The sequence below is a fragment of the Lipophrys pholis genome, assembly GCF_963383615.2.
Source record: "Lipophrys pholis genome assembly, chromosome: 13".
In the NCBI taxonomy this organism is placed as follows: Eukaryota; Metazoa; Chordata; class Actinopteri; order Blenniiformes; family Blenniidae; genus Lipophrys; species Lipophrys pholis.
In genome coordinates, this window is record NC_137632.1 from 25,227,731 (window position 1) to 25,247,597 (window position 19,867).

Below are 19,867 nucleotides of genomic sequence, written 5' to 3' on the forward strand. Positions count from 1 at the left end.
CAATCGAATGATGCATTCCTCAGCAGCCAGCTCAGAGCATCTGACCCCCGGCTCGCCTGGCAATAGAGGATAACCTAGGAGGGGGGTCACGATCAGGGGTCACGGACTAACCCTGGACTCTTAAGACCCCCGAGGAAGACCACAATGCTGGCCTTCATCACACACATCCCCGAGGCCGATCACAATTCCTGCACTTCCAGAGTTTAGGAGGGGCACGCTCTGCCCCCGGGGCCGGCGTGGGCTGGATGAGCCCGGAGCTTCTGGGGAGCAGGAGCTGCTGGCGAGGGTCACGTTCCTCTGATCTGAGGCTCAGAGCAGGAAACCTTTAATGAGGAACTGAGCGCCGCCACCAGAGAAAGGCCTTCCAGTTGCTTTATTATGATGACCTGGCCTTAGAGGTCAGAGAGCAAGATGTGACACACTCCAGTGCCTCTTCAGATGTGCACAGGTTCAATTCTACTTTATTTATGAAGAGCCAGAGAGAGAGAGAGAGAGAGAGAGAGAGGGAGAGAGAGACACAGAGAGAGAGAGGGAGAGAGAGAGAGAGAGAGAGAGAGAGAGAGAGAGTGTCCTGGATATTAAAACACTTTAAAAGGTTTTACTCTGAGTTTAGAAGCTTGACAGCCTCATTCAGACTGTTTCTGGTTTAAAACACACATGTTGAAACAGGACGACCCTCCGACTCCCCCTGCGCTGTGTGTGCCCTCCATCCTCTTCATCCTTCCTCATGGCGTGCCCTCCATCCTCTTCATCCTTCCTCATGGCGTGCCCTCCATCCTCTTCATCCTTCCTCATGGCGTGCCCTCCATCCTCTTCATCACTCCTCATGGCGTGCCCTGCATCCTCTTCACCCTTCCTCATGGCGTGCCCTCCATCCTCTTCATCCCTCCTCATGGCGTGCCCTCCATCCTCTTCATCCCTCCTCATGGCGTATGCTTTTGTCTAATCATCCCTTTCTGCCTCGCCAGGCTCTGGGTCTGCTCTCTGCCGAGGCTCCTTACCCCGGGGCTATTTTTCTCCCTTCCTCTCTCTAAGAGAATAAGGAATTCCAGTGGCAAAAGCAATCAGAGTGCTCCTCTTCTCAGTGGTCCCCAGCTGAATTGCTTGTCAAATTAAAAGTGATTTCTTCTCTTTCTTTTAGCATCTGTTCCTGTGAACACCCCCCCCCCCCCCCACCACCACCCTCCATCAGTCCCTGATGTCTTGTCTGTTCTTCTGCTGCCCACCTCTGACTAGCTTGACTTTTCCCCTCCTTCCCTATCATCTCTTCTTCTTTCCTTCTTTGTGTTTGCCCAGTTCTTCAGGCTATCAATTTTTGATAGAACGCTTGATAGAAACTGCTCTGTCGGCGCTTTGCGTCCATACAGTGGCCGTCCTCTCTCACTTGCTCACACTGACTTCCTTTCTTCACTGCCTCTCCTGTGCCTGAATCATTCACTTAAATAAAATATTGATTATCAGAGGAGCTCCACAATAAAATGCTGGTTGGTGCTAACGTGAGCATCACTTCCAAAATATCAATACTTCTGATTCTATGTTTCGGTTTTTGGATTGATTCTCATGTAAGAATGAGGCGCCTCATTCATTTTCCTCCATTTGAATATTGGATCATAGGAGCCGCATTCAGAATCTGCTGTGTCTGTGTGAGCTGGACTGGCTCCGCCCACACATGCCCATCTTGGGAAGAGGAGGAAGTACTTCCTCTCGTGGTGCCATGTGCCAGAGCAGAGCTGCCTGACTATGTGAGGAGTCAAAGGGAGGGCCTACCTTGATTGGGATTGGCTAAACCCCCGATGACACTATATAGGGTTTGATTTCTGATTGGCTGGTTGGAGCAACACACTTTTTAAAAACTGAAACAAGCCGGGGAGAGAGAGGACAGACTTTCTTTACTTCTGGGGCGTCAGTCCAGGTATGGGGACGATCATTACTGTTGGAAAACTATTAGAAAATAAATTTGACATAATATGACCCCCTTGAAATGATCTTGTATGCCATCACATACTTGTGGTGAAACTGCAGTGCACCACATCAACAAAGTAAACACAGTTTTTGGTCTGACTGGTTGTATTGAATGAATCATTAGAACTGGTTATTTTCACACTGCGAATATTTGAGCCACTGTGTTGTGGATGCAGTGGAGTTAATAATCACACACACACACACACACACACACACACACACACACACACACACACACACACACACACACACACACACACACACACACACACACACACACACACACACACACACACACACACACACACACACACACACACACACACGTGACCACAGACCATGAGGCTTCAAAGATGACCCAACAGAGATTTTTATACCGAAAAAAATGATAGTTTATTTGAAATGTACAAAAATTATGTACACAAACACACACATGCAGACCCCCACCCCCCCACCCCCCCAACACACACACACACACCAAGCATAGTAAGAGTGGATGGTAGCAGACACACAGACATTTAGAAAGGCAACAAACATAATAAAACTGAGGAAGTTGCAGACTTGGTTTGTCCAATCCCGTCCAAAACAGGATTTCGTTTTCTGAGTCTGTGCGTCCCTTCCCGGACCCTGCAGTTCATCCGGAGCCCAGGGGAGATATGGGATGCAGCGAGGGAGGATATATGAATGTGATAATTAGGGCTCGATCTCTGCCGAGAACACACAGAGGTACTTGTATATTCTTTCAGAGAATGCTCCTCAACAGACACACGGGGGTTTGTATGACTGGAAGGATGAACAACAGAGGCATATCCTTGTCCTTTTCAATCATTTACCCTTGTGAGATGGGGCCACGGAGAGTTAGCGTCTCTGATCCAATGGGCAAAGCAGGAAATCAGATTTTTTTCTCTCCTTCCCCAAAAGCTCAGACCACGATCAACGAGGCACATAATATCTGTGAATCTAAACGCTGTACACCCACGGGCTGCCAAATGCCTAATTTTGAGAACGGCAGATTTCCTATTAATTGGAATAATTGCTTATAATTGTATGAAACTTTCATGAAAACCTTGCATATTCACTAAATTTAAAAAGCCTTTCCTGAATGGGTGCATGTAAAACACAGATTACGACAGTATAACTCCTTTCTCTTATTTCCTGTGTTGTGACATACCTGCACTAGGTGCAAATCTAAAGGATTAATGTTTACAGTAGACATGCGTACATTTTTTCATGCATAGTTTGTGGCTTGGGTTATTCCCCTTAAGGACTTAAGGAGAAGAGTTTCATGTTAAATGCAGGAGTAAAGACATGCAGTGGAGAAGTAGTTGCTAAATTGAGACTGCTCTCACGTTGGTTTTAAATTGAAATGTGGTTTCTATCCCACGGGGATTTTCAAACAGAAAGGAATAGAAAACAGAAAGAGATCAAAGATCGTATGCCCGGATTTGCTGTAAAATCATGGATTATTTACTGTAATTGTGGTTGCTGCTTACAGTTATTCGTCTTTCTTAACATTTGTGTACATTTTGTGTGTATGTACAGTAAAAGACGTTGTCCACGGCAGCACAACAGGTTGTATTAGGATTTAACAGGTATATAATCCCTTGTACTTTTCATCACTGCAGGTTTTGGCCTACAGGAACGTGGCAACACAACTCAGATACTGACTTCTTTTTTTTTTTTTTTACTTTGTGCACATACACAAGAGCATGTCTGCATGGATACAAGCACATGTGGTTCTTAAAATGATCAGCTTTGAGACACGGGAAACCCTTTTTTTTAAACAATGTATTTACTTTACAACTTTACACACAGATTTTGAGCTGTTAAACCAATAAAATAACTCAAGCTTTTAAAAGTTTGCTTTCAGAGTTTACCAAAAATCCCTTCTTCTCAAAAGGTCACAAGCTTTCATAAGAGCAAAGGTCAACATGTGTCTAAAGTGTTCTATTGCTCAAAATGAAAGTTATTGTTATGAAAATAAAAATTAACAGGTTTTATTTATTTATTTATTTTAATTAGGTGAAAGTGATCATTTGCAAATGAGCCTTCAACAGACCTATTTTAAGGCTCACAAGCCATGGCATATTTTAGAGTGAGTACCATTCAGTATAATCTACATATATAATGGTTTTCATGAGGAAAATAATCCGATAAATACATGTCATATCCATTCCCTGGTCAACTTGATGTCCACAGCAAGGCACTATGTGAACTGCTATCAGTGCACCGCTTTGTAAAAGGCCTATTACAAATACTGAATGGCAATAATGAATTTACATACCCTGGGTTATCATATATTGGTAGCTAAAAAGTATGGCTTTTTAACAAATGTTGATAGAAAATGGTCCTTAAACCTAAGCTATATTTCTATTGTCTTTTGTAACATATAATGATTCGAAGGAAATATATTACAAAATCACCATGGACAATGAGGAAAAAGTACATGAAATAGTCAGTTTTGCATTTTACAATCAGTGCTTTCTTGTGTCGCCCATTTATTCCTGATGGACGTGGCAAGAATGGAGGGACGATGAGGTGTTCAGTTGCTCTCAGCTCAACATGTTGAGGAATTTGCTTTCCTCAGCCAAGGCTGTGAGCATGGAGTTCATGTCACCGATGGCCATGTTGCCAATCCCTGCCGGTACGGACGCAAGGGTGACGGAGTTGCGGGGTGTGGTGAGACGCGAGGAACTCTGGGAGAGGCTCTGTAGAAGACCAGGACTTAGGGTGCCGGACATCAGACTGGAGTGGTCTCCATCATCCAGCATGGTGTCAAAGTCAATCTGGACTTGTTCTGCACCCGCTGCCCCTCCAGTGGAGGAGTCCACTGTGCTGCTGGAGACCTGGTTCACTCCTGGTGAGGCCAGGTTAGCTGTTCCAGAGTTGTTGGTGGCGGGAGCCTGGCTGGTACGAGGCGACATGGGTTCATCAAAGTTGACAGAAGAAGGCTCCAACGTATGAATCTGATCTGTGTAGAACACAGAGGAGTTCTGATTTGCGGAGTTGCTGTTGTGGGCCACTGCCCCATTGGGTCTCTTTGGGCTTGCTTCAGATGTGTCATTGCCAAGGCTGGGGTTCACGTCTGACAGTTTGGGTACTCGGCTCTGCTGTGACATGCCAGTGTGTTGTCTGGCATTGGACTTGGGCTCCGGGGGAGGCCTGGGTTGTAACATTCCTCTGCCTCCAATTGGAATATTGTGCTGCTGCTGAGAGAGAACATTGTAATTTTGCTGCTGATCCAATTGGCTCACATGAGGAAACCCATCAACCTGTGTCCTTGCTCTATAACTTTGCAATTCTGCATCAGCCATATTGTTGCGGGTGGGTCTCATGCTCGTGCTCCCAGACATAGAATTTGGGACGACCTCTTGGCCAAATCCTTGCTGAGGACTCATTTGCTCACTAAAGGTCATGCTGTTGCACTGCTTTTGAAGCTGGTGCTGCTGAAGGGAGATATTTGTTCGGCTGTTGTGGTTTGCATAGCACTGTATAGAAATGTTCTGACTCATAGCCCCAATCTGCTGGTTGTTGCTTGGGCCCTGGTCCTGTGCCGGAAAAGACCCAAAGTTGTGCCTCTGAGGAACAACAGCAAGGTTCCCTCGAAGAGGATGGTGCTGCTGTTTGGAGAGCTTGGCTGTGGAGTCCACTGTCCCTGAGCTCACCTCATTCCATTGCACTGGCATGTTATTCTTGCTAATGCTGTCCGGTGGTGCTGGGAAAGGCTGCTGGGAGCCACTCGGCTGCATATCCTGCCCTGACTGGCCCATGGTGGCGTCTACCATTGCCATCCTCCTGTGCATGTGGAAAGATACCGGAGGGGCCATGGCTGGATGGTAGCCCTGAGTCTGATTGTTGGAAATATAGTCAACCTGCCCTACGTTGGGACCCGAGGAGCCAGAATTCTGTGACCTGAGGTACTGTACCATGTCATCTGGAAGCACTATATCATCCTCCCCACTTGGCTCCCCCACACCCATCATTCCATCCACTGCCATGTTCTCCATGGCAACATTCTCAGAAATACTAGGTGGTCTGGGGGCAAATGGGTAGCGTTGTAAGCTTCCATCAGAGCGAGTGTAGCCCTGTTTAGCCAGCATGTGATGGCGGTCTGCCGCTGAAGGAGCATTCATTGGGTTCATGCTGCTCATGCTGTTATATCGCTGAACCCTTGAAAAGGATAGAGGGTCCAATGAGGGACGGCGCACCGGATCACTGGCACGGCGAGGAAGGCTGGTGGGTACCTCATGGGGCATCATGCTTTGCGTGCCATAGACAGTATCACTGCACCGCCTTGGCACACCTCCTAGTGGCTGCTGATGGAACTGGTGCAATAAGCCCTCCTGGGAGTCACTGTAAAGCGCCATGCGTGTCCTCAAGCTCATTCTGTCCATGTTAGGGAGTGGAGTCGGCGGAGCGCCCCCTATGGCAGCAGCGTACTTTGCCTTGAGCCGATAATGCTGAGCCGGTGTCAGACTGAGAATACTTGGAAGACCTCCTCCTCCACCGACACCACCGCCTCCACAATGGCTGGCCTCACTGGAGCGACGAGACAGATCCGTGGAGATCGGGTCATAGGAGTCCGCTGAGCTGATGTTGTTGTGGCGGTTGGTACCAAACTGCGATGCCTCACTGGAGCGGCGGCTGGAGTAGCAGGGTGAAATGCCCGAGGAGCGTCGACTCAATGTGTAGGCGGAGCTCATGGTGCTGGTGGTGCTGTCGCGTCGCTCATTCAGCTGGTTCAGCAGCGTCACGTCACATGAGGACAGATCTATGCGCTGGCCGGGGTACGTACCACCCATGTTAGCATTCTCTAGCAGGGAACCTGGGAGACAAAAGCAACATGACGGCATCAATAGATGAGACATTTTTCTAATGATTAAAAGCAAAACATTCTGAATATGGAAATCTTTTGTTTGACCACTTATACATTGTGCCTTCGTCATGGCGTCAGAACACTCTAAACATCTTCCTTAACCTGATGCACCTACCGACTGCAGGTATGGGCGGCAGCTTCATGCTGTTGCGTTGGCCCTGCGGTGGCTGCGGTGCAGAGTTACCCCACAGGCAGGAGTCCCTCACTGTCTTCAGCCTTTCCTTTTTGATGTTTTCAATCTTGATGGTAACGGCGCCACCGTGACCTGCAGCTTTCCTCAACTGAAGCCCCACCCCGGCGTGATGCCCCCCGGTGGGAACAGTGGAGTCCACCATGGGGCACTCGTCCTGCGTGCTGAGGTCCCCAAAGCTGCCCCCACTGTGCATGGCCATTTCTACCCCACTGTCGTTGTTGTTGGCACTGAGGGGCGACGGCTCGCTGCTGCATGACGAGTGGCCGCCAGGACTGGACTGATACGTCTGGAGGAGGACAGCAGAAATCAAGTTGGATTAAAAGAGAAGTCCGTCAATTGTATTCTGCAAAACACATACTTTAATGAGTAGATGAGAAGCTGAATCGAAACAAATATAAAACAACATTTCAAATTATAAATCATCACAAAACATGGAAGTCGAATCAGTGTGTTGCAGAACTCTTTCATATTAAATAAACTCCACAGTTAAAAAATTCTGATTGTGGTGTTGTTTTGTAAAAACTAATGTAGGCCTACAGTTCTATAATGTCATTAATTAATTAGGAGTATGATTTATTTAAGGGAAAAGAGTAGATAATTGATCGGTTCTGTCAGCAACAATTCCGTGGTGACTGTATTTCTCGCTGACCCAAAGAAAAGATCTCAGCTTGATGCTTGCACTATTTGTGCAGCATCCATGCTACAGTCCCGGGCTCTGAATATTAATTTCACAGTTACAAGACACAGATCAGTGGTTAGGCTTTCTGTCACAGTGACTTTTTGGACGTAGAGTGTGCATGAACACTCCTTAAGTTTTACAGATATTCCAGTTTCCTGCATGAATTCATGCCTCTAAGCCTCAAGCAGAAACACACAATGTGGCGAACCTGTTAGCCCTCCAAGTTCTAGATTTTATGTCTCTATGGAACATGGTCATTAAGGATTCATAGTGCTGCTGGAAAAAAAGAAAGTGAGCACTGGATTCAAGATCTCATGAACCTCTCATTCAGACAAATAATTGGGATTAACTTTAAACTGTTTGTGTGTCGAGATTCGCTCCAGCTTCAGTGTTTGATTAGAATTTCTCTCTGAGCTCATTTCACAGGATCTCAGTTGGACGACGGTCTGGGCTCTCTGACTTAGAGCCCGTTTACCTGGGAACGACATCGAGTGAAAACATTAAACTTTCATTGTGTTTTGGGAGCAAGTCTTTTGGAAACGGTTCCCGAGGCAGAGCTTTTTGAAAAAGATAGGGGATGATCTGTCACTGAGAACGTTTTTGTATTCTTGTAAATCACATTGTGTTTTACATGAATCTGTTAAACTACTCCCTGTACTTCGTTGACATGAAACACATGAGCGATACTCCATATTCACGGCGGCAAGAGCTCTAAATCTAGTGTGTGGTATTTTTCTTGTTGATGCAAGCATGAGTACATTCTATTGTATGCTTTCTGCTTGTTTTGTTTTTAATGCATGGGAACATTTATTAGATCAGGCAACGTGTACAGACAAGTTTCAACAGTTCACAAAATGAAGATGTTAATCTTGTAATGTTTACAAAAAAAAACCAACAACATAGTGCTGAAAGGTCGAACTCGATTTACACCCGACTGAAACGTGGTTTCATTGTTTTGAATTTGAGGTTGGCTCACTGGGCACTCTTTCAAGAGTTCACCTTTTCAACACATTAAATGCATTGAGATTGTTTGTTTTGTATTGGGAGGACATTCGCATGTGTCTATATTCGTCATTTCGATTCATGCAGAAAACATGCAACAGTATGTTGATATCTTACAAATAGCAAAGCATATGAACACAGATCAACATAACACGTTGCGGTCGTGCAAGAATGCAGGTGACGTAACTCGAGACCGCGTGCTCACCTCAGGGAAGTCTGTCCAATAGCAAGGTTTAGGGGAAAGAAAGAAGCAAGGTCAAGCGGCAACCAAAGAGTGAGTTAGAAAGGACGCAGGCACTAGGAGGAAACATCACTTCAGCTCGTGTTAGTAAAGTGGGAAACCGTCTTTTACTGTTCTTGTAAAAAGGGAAAACGCCATGCGGATACCAGCATCGGCGCTCAGTGTGATCGGTACCCACCACAGAGTTCTCGGTCTTGATAGACTTGACTTGCAGGCAGTCCTCCACTCCTCGAGAAGTGCTATTGGCCTCGATCTTGCCGTCCACGCCTCTCGTACCGTGCTTGGCGTTCACCTCGTTCTCCCCGTTGCCTTTGGGCGGCTGCTGCCTCGGCGGAGCGTCGCCCCGCTGTTTCTTGGTGACGTGGGCTTCCGGTCCGTGGACCGTCTTGACGTGCTTCCTGAGAGAGCTCGGGTCCGTGTAGCGTTTGGTACAACCCGGGATTTTGCACACGTACGGTTTCTGTCGAGATCGATTGAAAGAATTCTCATATCGGAGGAGAGGGGTTCTCACTCGCTCGCATGCAGGCCTACAAAAACTACAAACGATCCATGAGCAGCTTCAGTGCCACAACTAATGTGTGTCTGTGGTGAATAAAGTGGACGAGGTACGACTCCACATCACTCACAGCAACATGCCTTTGTCTCAGGAACTGTTAGTTGTCATATTTACAGATAAATAGATATTTATACTTTACAATGAAAAGCTTACTTTGCTGGTCCCCCAACCAGCAAAGTAACTAAAACATTTAAAAATACGTATGTACAGAGAAATAGCTACTAAATAAAATTTACAAAAATAATAAAGAAATAAAATACTGTAATCAGGCTGTAGTTAAAGTCTAATGTGATAGAATAAATGTATCTGTATTTATTTGTCATATTTTAAAATAATATCCTTCCATAATCCTGATTATACTTTATTATATTCATTGTATATTATGCTTTATTATATTATTTTAAAAAAATGCATGTGTAATCTATTTATACCTTATCAACAGATGATTAGTCTTCATAGTGCTATATTATAGTGGAGAAGGGGTGGGATTTAATAAGTTGTACTTATTTCCACTCCTTTTCAGACATGCAACCTGACTATATTTCTGCTGTACTTATTTACTTTGATTGGTGAATTAACTTTGGTTGATTGGTGTGAACTGTTGATTTTCATATTTCAATCTGAGCATGTTCGAAATAAAAAAGTTAAATAAAATGAAACAGTGCCCCCCACAGATCCTAGATGAGTGATGAGTGTGGATATAAGTATTAACACCGTAATGCCTTTTTTATGTTTATGTTTGCTGTGTATGCATCTGGAGCTGACCCGGCCCGTCTGTCACATTTGAAAAGTCAAGTGTGGTCCCTGAGCCAAAACGTTTGCCCGCCTCTGAGCCGGAACGGCGATGCTGGTTGCTCAAACGACATCTGCAGCATGTGAGTTGTGGTGAACATACCTCGTTGGAGTGTGTCCGGTTCTGATGCTTTGCCCTGTCTGAGGCGTTTGAGAAAGCCTTGTTGCAGCCTTCATGCTCACAGACGTAGGGTTTCTCCCCAGTGTGCGACCTGAGGTGGGTCTTGAGGTTCTCCAGGCGAGAGTACGCTTTGGAGCAGCCCTCAAACTGTGGAGAGATGGCCCAGAGAGAGTGAGTGAGACTGACTGAGAGTGATGGCAATGACAGAAAAGCTGTGTGTTTCAGTTTTTAAATGTAATCTGCTCCTGGACCTCTGCCCACCTACTGCGGCGTGCCACACAAAGGCAAAGCCCCACGACAGTTTGGGGGGGAAAGAAAAAGCACTTTTATGTGAAAATATCTAAACTAAGTGTGAGGTGTGGTGGAGCTCTTTGTCTGGTGTGCTTTGTTGAGACAAAAAGAAGTCTGTGTTTAGCCTTTGTATTCGCTTGTACTGTACAAGCTATAATTTGGGATTCCTTCTGAGAAGTCATTGTGAGCATAATTGGCTTTGAAATTGAAAGAGAATCAAATTAGAGCGGCTCCGAGATGAGATGAAAAAGCAAAAGATTCTCCCTTATCACACAAGACTAAAGGGGAGTTATCGTGTTATGAGAAGATGCTTGTGGGATTTGTGCGCGGAATCTGCGGCTATGCTCTAATAAGGATCCACGGCCCCCTGCCTGTCTGCAGATTTTAATTACACACCCACGCTGTCAATCAGCTTTTTCAACCTTCACAAGTCATCTGTTTTAATGCATTCACAAGAGCCAGTGAGGGAGCTTTGAAGCAGCCCAGCAAACAGGCTCGCAAGTTGATGCAAACGAAGGCTTCAGTGAAGCATCCATGACTTATCAACATGGAAGACATCACTAGTGGTGAGTACAAAGAAATCCCCACAAACTATTTATAAGTCTGTTTTTTGCTTTTGGTAAAAAAGGGGATAGCTTGATGGGTTGAAACGCTCTCGCTGCCAATGTGGCCAAATAACATGGCGCTTATTTGACTTTGGGCATGAAACTGGGGACGCATTCTAATTCTAAACTCACACCGCACAAGCATTTTCCCTTTTCTTTCAATCTGAACCTCATGTTTCACATGACGTCGTTGCAAATATTGTATCAAAATAGAGAAAAAAAAAACTTGTTTGTTCTAAAGTGATGCTCAGTCTATAGTTATTCATTAGAAGTGTTCTCCCTTTCACACTCATACTTTTACTTTATAACATGTTTTATAGCTTTTTATTTGTTGTCATTACATTAAAGGTGACATATCATACAAAACTGACTTTCTAATGGTTTCCAACAGTAATAATCGTCCCCATACCTGGAATGACGCCTAAGAAGTGAAGAAAGTCTGTCCTCTCTCTCCCTGGCTTGTTTCAGTTTTTAAAAAGTGTGTTGCTCCAACCAGCCAATCAGAAATCAAACCCTGTATAGTGTCATCGGGGGTTTAGCCAATCACAATCAAGGTAGGCCCTCCCTTTGACTCCTCCCACAATTAGGCAGCTCTGCTCTGGCACATGGCACCACGAGAGGAAGTACTTCCTCCTGATCCCAAGATGGGCATGTGTGGGCGGAGCCAGTTCAGCTCACACAGACACAGCAGATTCTGAATGTAGCTCCTATGATCCAATATTCAAATGGAGGAAAATCAAGGGAAAGCTGGATTTGGGGCAATGAACCTTGAATACAATGTTCTTTTGACCAATGAGATCATGTGAAAGTGTTTAAAAGCTGTATAATATGACCCCTTTAATAAATATATCATAATCAGTTAAATGTAGTAGTAAGAGAATGTTAATGTTTTATCCTCCCATTGCTTCTACACTGCATCAAAAAATATATTCATGGCAAATTATTATGTTTCTCACCGTGCATTTATGGGGTTTCTCCCCGGTGTGCCGCCTCATGTGGACCACCAGCATGTACTGGGCCTTGAAGGGCTTCTGCTCCCGGGAACACTCCTCCCAACGGCACACAAACTCCTTCTTCTCGCCGTGGATGTGGTCGTTGTTGATGTGCTGCGGAGAGAAAATCATCTGGGTGAACATGTACCGTTTATCCCAGACGGAAAAACCCGCAGACAGGATACCGAGCGTTTGGGACACTAAATACAAGTCAGCAGATTTGAGTCTTTTCTTTCCCACTGGAACATCCTCTGTGTTTCACCCATTCACGTCCACGCCGTCACTCAATGTGTCAGCCGACGGCGTCATCCATTACGGCTGACAGTTATTGCGTCTCCGTCAGTGAGACACAACCTGTAAAACCACCGTCCGTGTTTGTTCAGGCCGGGTGTGTGTTCGTGTGAACATCTCTCCGCAGGAGGAGCTTCCTCTGATCCGGGTAAAAAGTGAGCAGGAAGAGGATTTAGCGACCTCCGTCTCAATGCGTCAGGATGTCAGCAAGAAATGTGCAACGTTTCCTGTGTGATGCTTAAAACCTGCATCTGAGTTTTACGATGACTTCAAGTTTCTGCATGTTTGTCAAAATAAAATTAAAGAGTTTGTAGATTTGACCTGCTGGAGAAAGAAATACTTAGAATATTACATAATCCATCATGTATCATCGTGTATATTTATGTCTTACTGCATGTAACGTGCGTTTGAAATAACTGATGAAAAAAATTAAATGCATCAATTAACTAAGTCTTCTTGCGATTTACTGGCGTATTTTTCTCCCTTCCAACAATAAAAATAAAGAATGTCCACTATTTGTATTGACCTGAAATTACTTCATTACACTTAAAAGTGCAATACATATGTCGGATCATTTTATGCTCAACGATCCCAAAATATAAAAGAGATTTAGACCAAAACAAAAATATAAAAAGCTCAGGTGATCAGTCACAACACAAGTCATTAAAGTTCCAGTTCCTGCACACACACACACACACACACACACACACACACACACACACACACACACACACACACACACACACTTGTCAACAGACACACCACATGCAAATATTCACACACTCGTAGGAACCACTTCATTTCCTGAGGACATCCCAGCCCACAACGCTCCACAAGGTGGTCACGTCGTCACCAGCGAGAAAGCTCTGCGGTCGGCGATTCTGCTGAGATCTATTTTGAGGGGAGGAGGAGGGATGGAAAGTGTGTGACCCGAGAACAGGTCTCTATTTTCAGGTTCCTCGCAGCTGTGAGTCGACAATTATGGGCCTTTTAAAGTGGGATCACTTTGGTCAAGCAGAAGCCAGGAGAAACCCACAGGTGTGTGTGTGCGTGTGCGTACGCGTGCGTGCGTGCGTATGTGTGTGTGCATGTGAGTGAGCGTGCTCACATTTAGGTAGTTGACTGATATGAATCGGTTCACACACTCACATTAAAGAGACAGAAATGTAATCGATAATAGAAAACTCTTCATGCTTAAGGTTGAGTTAATATCACTGAGGTTGTTTAGTCGTCAGTATTACTTCTATTTACAGAAATGTAGTTTATTTAAACATCATCAGATTCAGTTTAGTATATGTTATTATCAAGGTCTGGATGTCTAGGATCCCAAGGAAGCGATTTCAATCTTTTATTAGAGGGCCCAGTTTTCCACAGACAACGAAGGAAATAGTAGAAAAAAAAAAAAAAAAAGACAATGCAAGTTCATGTGTGTCTGTTTGACTGGGAGTGAAAACCATGTGTGTAACTGTAGAAGTACTCAGGGATATGTGGGGAATTGTTGAAGACAAAAACAAAACTTCTCAGGTTGAATTCTGAGAGTTTATAGAAGCAGAAACCTGAAGAAATCCCCACGGCCGTCCTGTGAGACTTCAGGAATGTGTTGGCTTCACGTTATCCATCAAATCACCTTGGAACCAACTCTGCTCGCCGCTTGCTGATGTCGGCAGTGACACGGCGCCGGTCCCGACCCGTCTTTGGAACACACACCTGCCCCTCTTACCTCGTCCCCCCGCCGCGACATGACTGACAGCCCGTCAGGAAGCGGAGAGCGAAAAGAGAAGTTGGCTCCAAAAAGGCAACATGACGATGGATTTATGGCCGGCCCTTTGGGCTTCAGGGCTTGGGAGTGAGATGTTAGAGGTGAAGGGTCACGAAGCCCTGACAGGTTTGTTGGGGAGGGGGTGGGGCGCGAGGTCACAGCTGCAGAGCCAGGGCTTAAATTTGGCGAGAGCCGGACGGCTCATTAACGTTGGACATACCGACCAAACAAGAAAGGATCAGTCAGTGGACGGCTCTCAGGCCGGACTCGCTCAGCGTTGGCTTCATGAACGGTGGCTTGACTTTTTACACACTGAAGATCTGATGGATTGACCACAATGAAACAAACTAAAGATTTATTCACGCTGAATGTACGTATGTAAACGGATGCATGTGCTCCATTTTGGATTCAATCTACCAGAGGACGCTGCTCATACATCAACACGGTGGACTTATATCAAGAAGAAGAGTAGTACAGCACTTCTTATCTCAACACTGCCCCCCCATGGCTGCTGGTGTCACTGCCCCAAAAGCTCCTATCTGTAGGCGACATATCTAATGCTGATCATGAGCCTTAAACACGCAGACAAGCCACTCCACAGAGTACTGTGGAGCTGAACGTAAGATTGACACAGTAGATGACCTCTGAATGTCGAATCGAGGTCTCACTCAGCACTCACATGAACGAGCTGGTCCTGGGTGTCGTACTCCTTGGAACAGCCCTCCCAGTGGCAGTTGGTCTCATATATGGCCTCGGGCTCCTGTTTGCACTCATCTTTATCCAAATCCTCACTCAGGTCCAAGATCCCACCGCCGTGATCCTTGGGTGAATGAAAAATACAGCAGTTTGTCAGAGACTCGCAGGCCGTACAGATATCGGAATTCCTTAAAGAGAAAATATGCAAACAAAGATCTTTCACCCAATGCTGTGGTCAATAAGAGCAGAAAGCCTGATGTGCTGTTTTGCATTTTATCTTATCTACTTCCTGATTATAGACAGAGTGGGAGATGTTTGCTCTCGCTCCAAGACAACACCTCTCGCCTCTGATTAACAGTGAGGCTGCTCTAAGTAGCTGATAGAGGGTAAGTTATACTGAAAGAAAGAAAAATATTTAGATGGCAATCGCAGATCCAAACACTGCATCCTCTAAAGGCACAGTGTGCAAGTTAAATTAAATTCTATACAGTATCACAGAGTATCAGATGGCAAGAAAAGTCAGTGAGCTGACTCACTAGTGTTGTTGTGTCACGCCTCTCAGAGCCAGCCAGCGGAACATAAGAAGAGACGTTAACGTTGAAATGTGAAATAGCCTGAGAATCAATCATCTCTCTCCCTGGCTTGATTCAGGTTATAAAAAGTGTGTTACTCCAACCAGCCAATCCGAAATCAAACCCTATATAGTGTCATCGGGGGTTTAGCCAATCACAATCAAGGTGGGCCCTCGACACATGGCACCACGAGAGGAAGTACTTCCTAATCTTTCCAAGATGGGCACGTGTGGGCGGAGCCAGTCCAGCTCACACAGACACAGCAGATTCTGAATGCAGCTCATATGATCCGATATTCAAATGCAGGAAAATCAAGGAAAAGCTGGATTTGGGTCAATAAACTTTGAATACAACTTTTTTGGACCAACGAGACCATGTGACAGTGTTGAAAAGCTGGATGATTTGACTCCTTTAAAAGTGTCCAGGTCAATGTGAAATTAGTGTTTTAGTACTTTGTAACAAAAGAAAAATAACCTATTTGAGGTATTATATATAGATCTCTTATGATTAAACTGGGACGTATGTCACCACTGAACCAGAAGGAACCTGATACCCTTGCTCTGGTGCCTCGTCTGTCCTATGTACAAGGTAATAAGAAGCAACACGCATATTGCAAAAAAAAAAGGTATTATTGTCAATGTGTACATATGGTATCTTTAATGATAGCAGTGGTTGGTTTGGCGGAATTTAGTTTGATTGACTCACCTGAGATGTTGGTGAAATGGGCAGTGGGCCCTCTCCTTCAGTCTTAACCTTTGACCTCTTGGTGGTCAGTGGGTTGACTGTGCTGCTCACTGCTGGATCTCCACCAGAGTTCTGAAAGATAGAAACGGAAGAGCAGAGGTGGTAAGGAAGGTGTGTTCACACATCTTAGTAGGTTTGGCCCATCGGATCCTGATCAACAAGCAGGCGGACTGAGAACAATCGATTCGAAAACCTGGACGTGACAGAGATTCTGAAGCTCCGTCCGTATTGCTGCTGATGCCTCAATGAGTCGTCAGATCACTGAAGTTATGCAGGATGTGTTGCATGTTACACGTTTTGAATCAGATGGTGAAAATGTAGCTGTGAACAATATGAACTTTACTCAAACATGAGCTCAACTGTTCCAAGTCACACGTTGGTGACGTGGTGAATATTACTTCCGGACTGCCTTTTAAACGAGGCCCTGAGCCTAAGTGTTGAATTAATCCCCCCTGACTCCCTCAACAATCACCCGTCCACTCTCTTACTCATTACCGTCCTTCGATTAAAACCACCAGATTCCACTCCAGCTTCCCAGGCCGCAGGGAGTGGCGAAGGGGAACCAGATAACCCAATGTTACTGTGTGATTCTCTTTTTCTTCTTCTCGCTGCTAAGAGACGTGAGAGAACCACAGCCCATAAGTCAGACTGGGACCCGCAGCCCAGACTAAACAGTTTAGACTCCTTTATGATCGCCAAAGCCACAAAGAAATATGAAAGAAGAGGAGTTATTGCCCTTACTAAAGATTGAGGAGGCGGCGGGCTGGTTGTGGTGGTGGGGTGTATATGTGTGCGCGCATGTGCGAGGGGAGTGGGGGGGTGGTCTGGGGGTTGATCCACCAACTGATTCAGAAGACGACTAAGAGAAGGCCTGTTAAAGCTCTAATGGAGAGGAAAAGAAAGGAAAGATATAAATGAGTGTGCTAGAGTGTATAGAGGTTCATTGAAGGGGGTCCAACACTGGTAGAAGACGAGGAAGACGGGGGGTTTGGGGTGGGGTGGAGGGGTGGGGGTGGGGGGGGGGGGGGGGGGGGGGGTTCGTCTAATCCCACCCAGATGCCACAGTGCAGTTGAGCACTTCTGGGGGCCCTCGATGATTCACTCAGTTGGCTGGAAACCAAAAGTGGAAAAAAAAATATGGTTCTGATCACAGTTGGAATAAAACCTGAATGTGTGTGTGTGTGTGTGTGTGTGTGTGTGTGTGTGTGTGTGTGTGTGTGTGTGTGTGTGTGTGTGTGTGTGTGTGTGTGTGTGTGTGTGTGTGTGTGTGCCGGAGTGTATGTGTGTGCAGAGAAGTGCAAATAGGAGTGAATCACAGGAGTGGGGAAGTTTACATGTGGACGTGTGGAGTGGCTGCAGTGTAAACACAGCGCTGATAAAGAGAAGGGGAGACAGTCGGAAGTAAGACAGATGGAAGGTGAAGGAAGAAAGAAAGTCTTGATGACAACCAATTCCTAAAGAGTTGGGATTTGGATTACTGATTTTACAGATCTGATAAAACATACTATATCTCCTTATGGACTTGAACAAAATATAAGACGTTGAAACTTCGATGCGTCAAGCAGATACTCAAGAATTCACAAACATTTGTTAGAGAAGCAACAGAAGGCTGGGAAAGTAATCGCCACAAATAAATAAACAAGAGTGTTTAAAAACTAATAAGTGTCACAAATATCATAAATCTTCAGCTCTGCTGAATCACATCCTCGTGTTTCCCGTTACAGCGTTAACCAGAGCTACACTCTGACCTTAACCCCATAACCCTTTCGTCCAACTTTCGTTTGGCGAAGGTAAATATGTAGACTGACCGATTTGGCTTTATTAGAGCAGAAGTTTGAAATCAGAGAAACGTTCCCACCTGGTTGGCCTCCGAGGTGGAGCTGTTGTGTGTGGACATGGGTGAGGCAGTGAGGGGGTGTTGGCGGGCAGAGAAGGAGGACGGCGACGGTTGCATGAGCGGGGGAGTGTGTCCGAAGGCATTGAGACCCCTCTGCTGGGATAACAGCTGCTGGTAGGCCACTGGGTTGATGGGATGTGGGAAGCTGAAGGTGGGGCTGGGAGAGGGGAGAGAAGTTCAAAATTAAAAGAAATAAAGGTTAAAAAGCTGAAAACATGGCCGGACAAATATTTCACAAGTCTTCACGTTCCAGCAGATTTCTTAAAAATCAGCAATGGAAAATCAGGAGAATAGTATTTTAAGCTGGGTGTTTGCTGCATTTGCACAAAGTGTTTTTCTTTTCTTTTCTTTTTTTTTTAAGCGCTTCCACACTTTTTGCAGCAGTCTCAAATGTGCATGCTCAGTGTCGATGTGACAAAGTGAAAGTGCGTGGACGCTCACCTGATTCCTCCCACTGACAGGTGTCCGTACGAGCTGCTGGCGGCCGAGCTGGAGCGAGAGTTGTTTATGTAGGCCACCAAGGAGTTTGGCGAGGTGCGGATCATCGTCTGCAGGTCAATGCTGGCGTCGGACAGCGGCGAGATGGACAGCGCCCTCTTCCTGCTCAGTCGCGGCGTCAGCCTCGGGCTGGAAAACCGGGAGACTGCGCAAAGAAGGAGAGTTCTTGTCAGCATTTGACGCTCAACTCGTATTTGACTTTAAGGTTGACAATACATTACAAGAACCTTTAATAGTATTTATATATATATATCTATAAAAACACTGAATCCTGAGTTTCTCCCACATTGCATATGACCACGAGCATGAAGGATTGTGTGTGTGAGGAGGTGAATGAGTGAAGATTTGTGTTTCAATAATAAAGTCCACTTCTTAATGTCTAAATGCTTTATACATTATTGGCTGGTTAAGGTGTAATATGACAATATTTTACCCTCAACATCTGCTTTTTAACTCCTCCTGCTTAAACCAGAACAATCAAACCAGTGAAAGTTGTGAGTACGAGCCTGTCAGGGGCCCAGTAGGGTGGATTATGGCTTGTTATTACACAGGATCAGTCCAAACAGGAGCGCTCTCAGAATATGACATTGTGATTCTCCTCTAAACCAATTAACCACAAACCATGGATTTTGACGTTTGACCCGGCGGCCTCACCATCAACCAGCCTGAGGAAGCTGTTCAGTTCAAACTGCCCGACCTCAGCGCTGACCAGTAGTTACCCTGAGCCCTGTTAGATGTGCCGTTCAACCCCCGAGCAATGTAGCAGAGGTCACAGCCATGCTAAGCAACACTCTTATCTCTCTCTCTCTCTCTCTCTCTCTCTCTCTCTCTCTCTCTCTCTCTCTCTCTCTCTCTCTCTCTCTCTCTCTCTCTCTCTCTCTCTCTCTCTCTCTCTCTCTCTCTCTCTCTCTCTCTCCCCTACACTGCTCCCCTATTTAACATTTGCATCCTCTTATGCATAATGAATTGGCTCCAATCACTCTCAGTAATTACCTTGATAGCAATCTCTTTCAGACCGTTGTACTTAGGCAAGTTAAATGGAGGCAATTTGAACAAATTGATTTCAGAATACTATTTAACAACAACGAAAAAAAAGAAAA

At 45.4% G+C, this 19,867-nt stretch overlaps 1 protein-coding gene across 1 annotated transcript in view; it reads right to left on the reverse strand.

The window, feature by feature from the left end:
* Window positions 1-3,588: 3,588 nt before the first annotated feature.
* Window positions 3,589-19,867, reverse strand: part of gli2a (GLI family zinc finger 2a) — an 85,961-nt gene continuing 69,682 nt past the window's right edge. The window contains exons 6-14 of the mRNA XM_080479064.1: window positions 18,711-18,912; window positions 18,231-18,426; window positions 16,334-16,444; window positions 15,040-15,180; window positions 12,275-12,424; window positions 10,405-10,569; window positions 9,132-9,413; window positions 6,954-7,317; window positions 3,589-6,787 (exon numbers count right to left, since the gene is read on the reverse strand). Of these exons, the coding sequence (XP_080335190.1) occupies window positions 4,515-6,787; window positions 6,954-7,317; window positions 9,132-9,413; window positions 10,405-10,569; window positions 12,275-12,424; window positions 15,040-15,180; window positions 16,334-16,444; window positions 18,231-18,426; window positions 18,711-18,912 (3,884 nt within the window). The 3' untranslated portion in view covers window positions 3,589-4,514. The remainder of the gene's footprint in view (window positions 6,788-6,953; window positions 7,318-9,131; window positions 9,414-10,404; window positions 10,570-12,274; window positions 12,425-15,039; window positions 15,181-16,333; window positions 16,445-18,230; window positions 18,427-18,710; window positions 18,913-19,867) is intronic.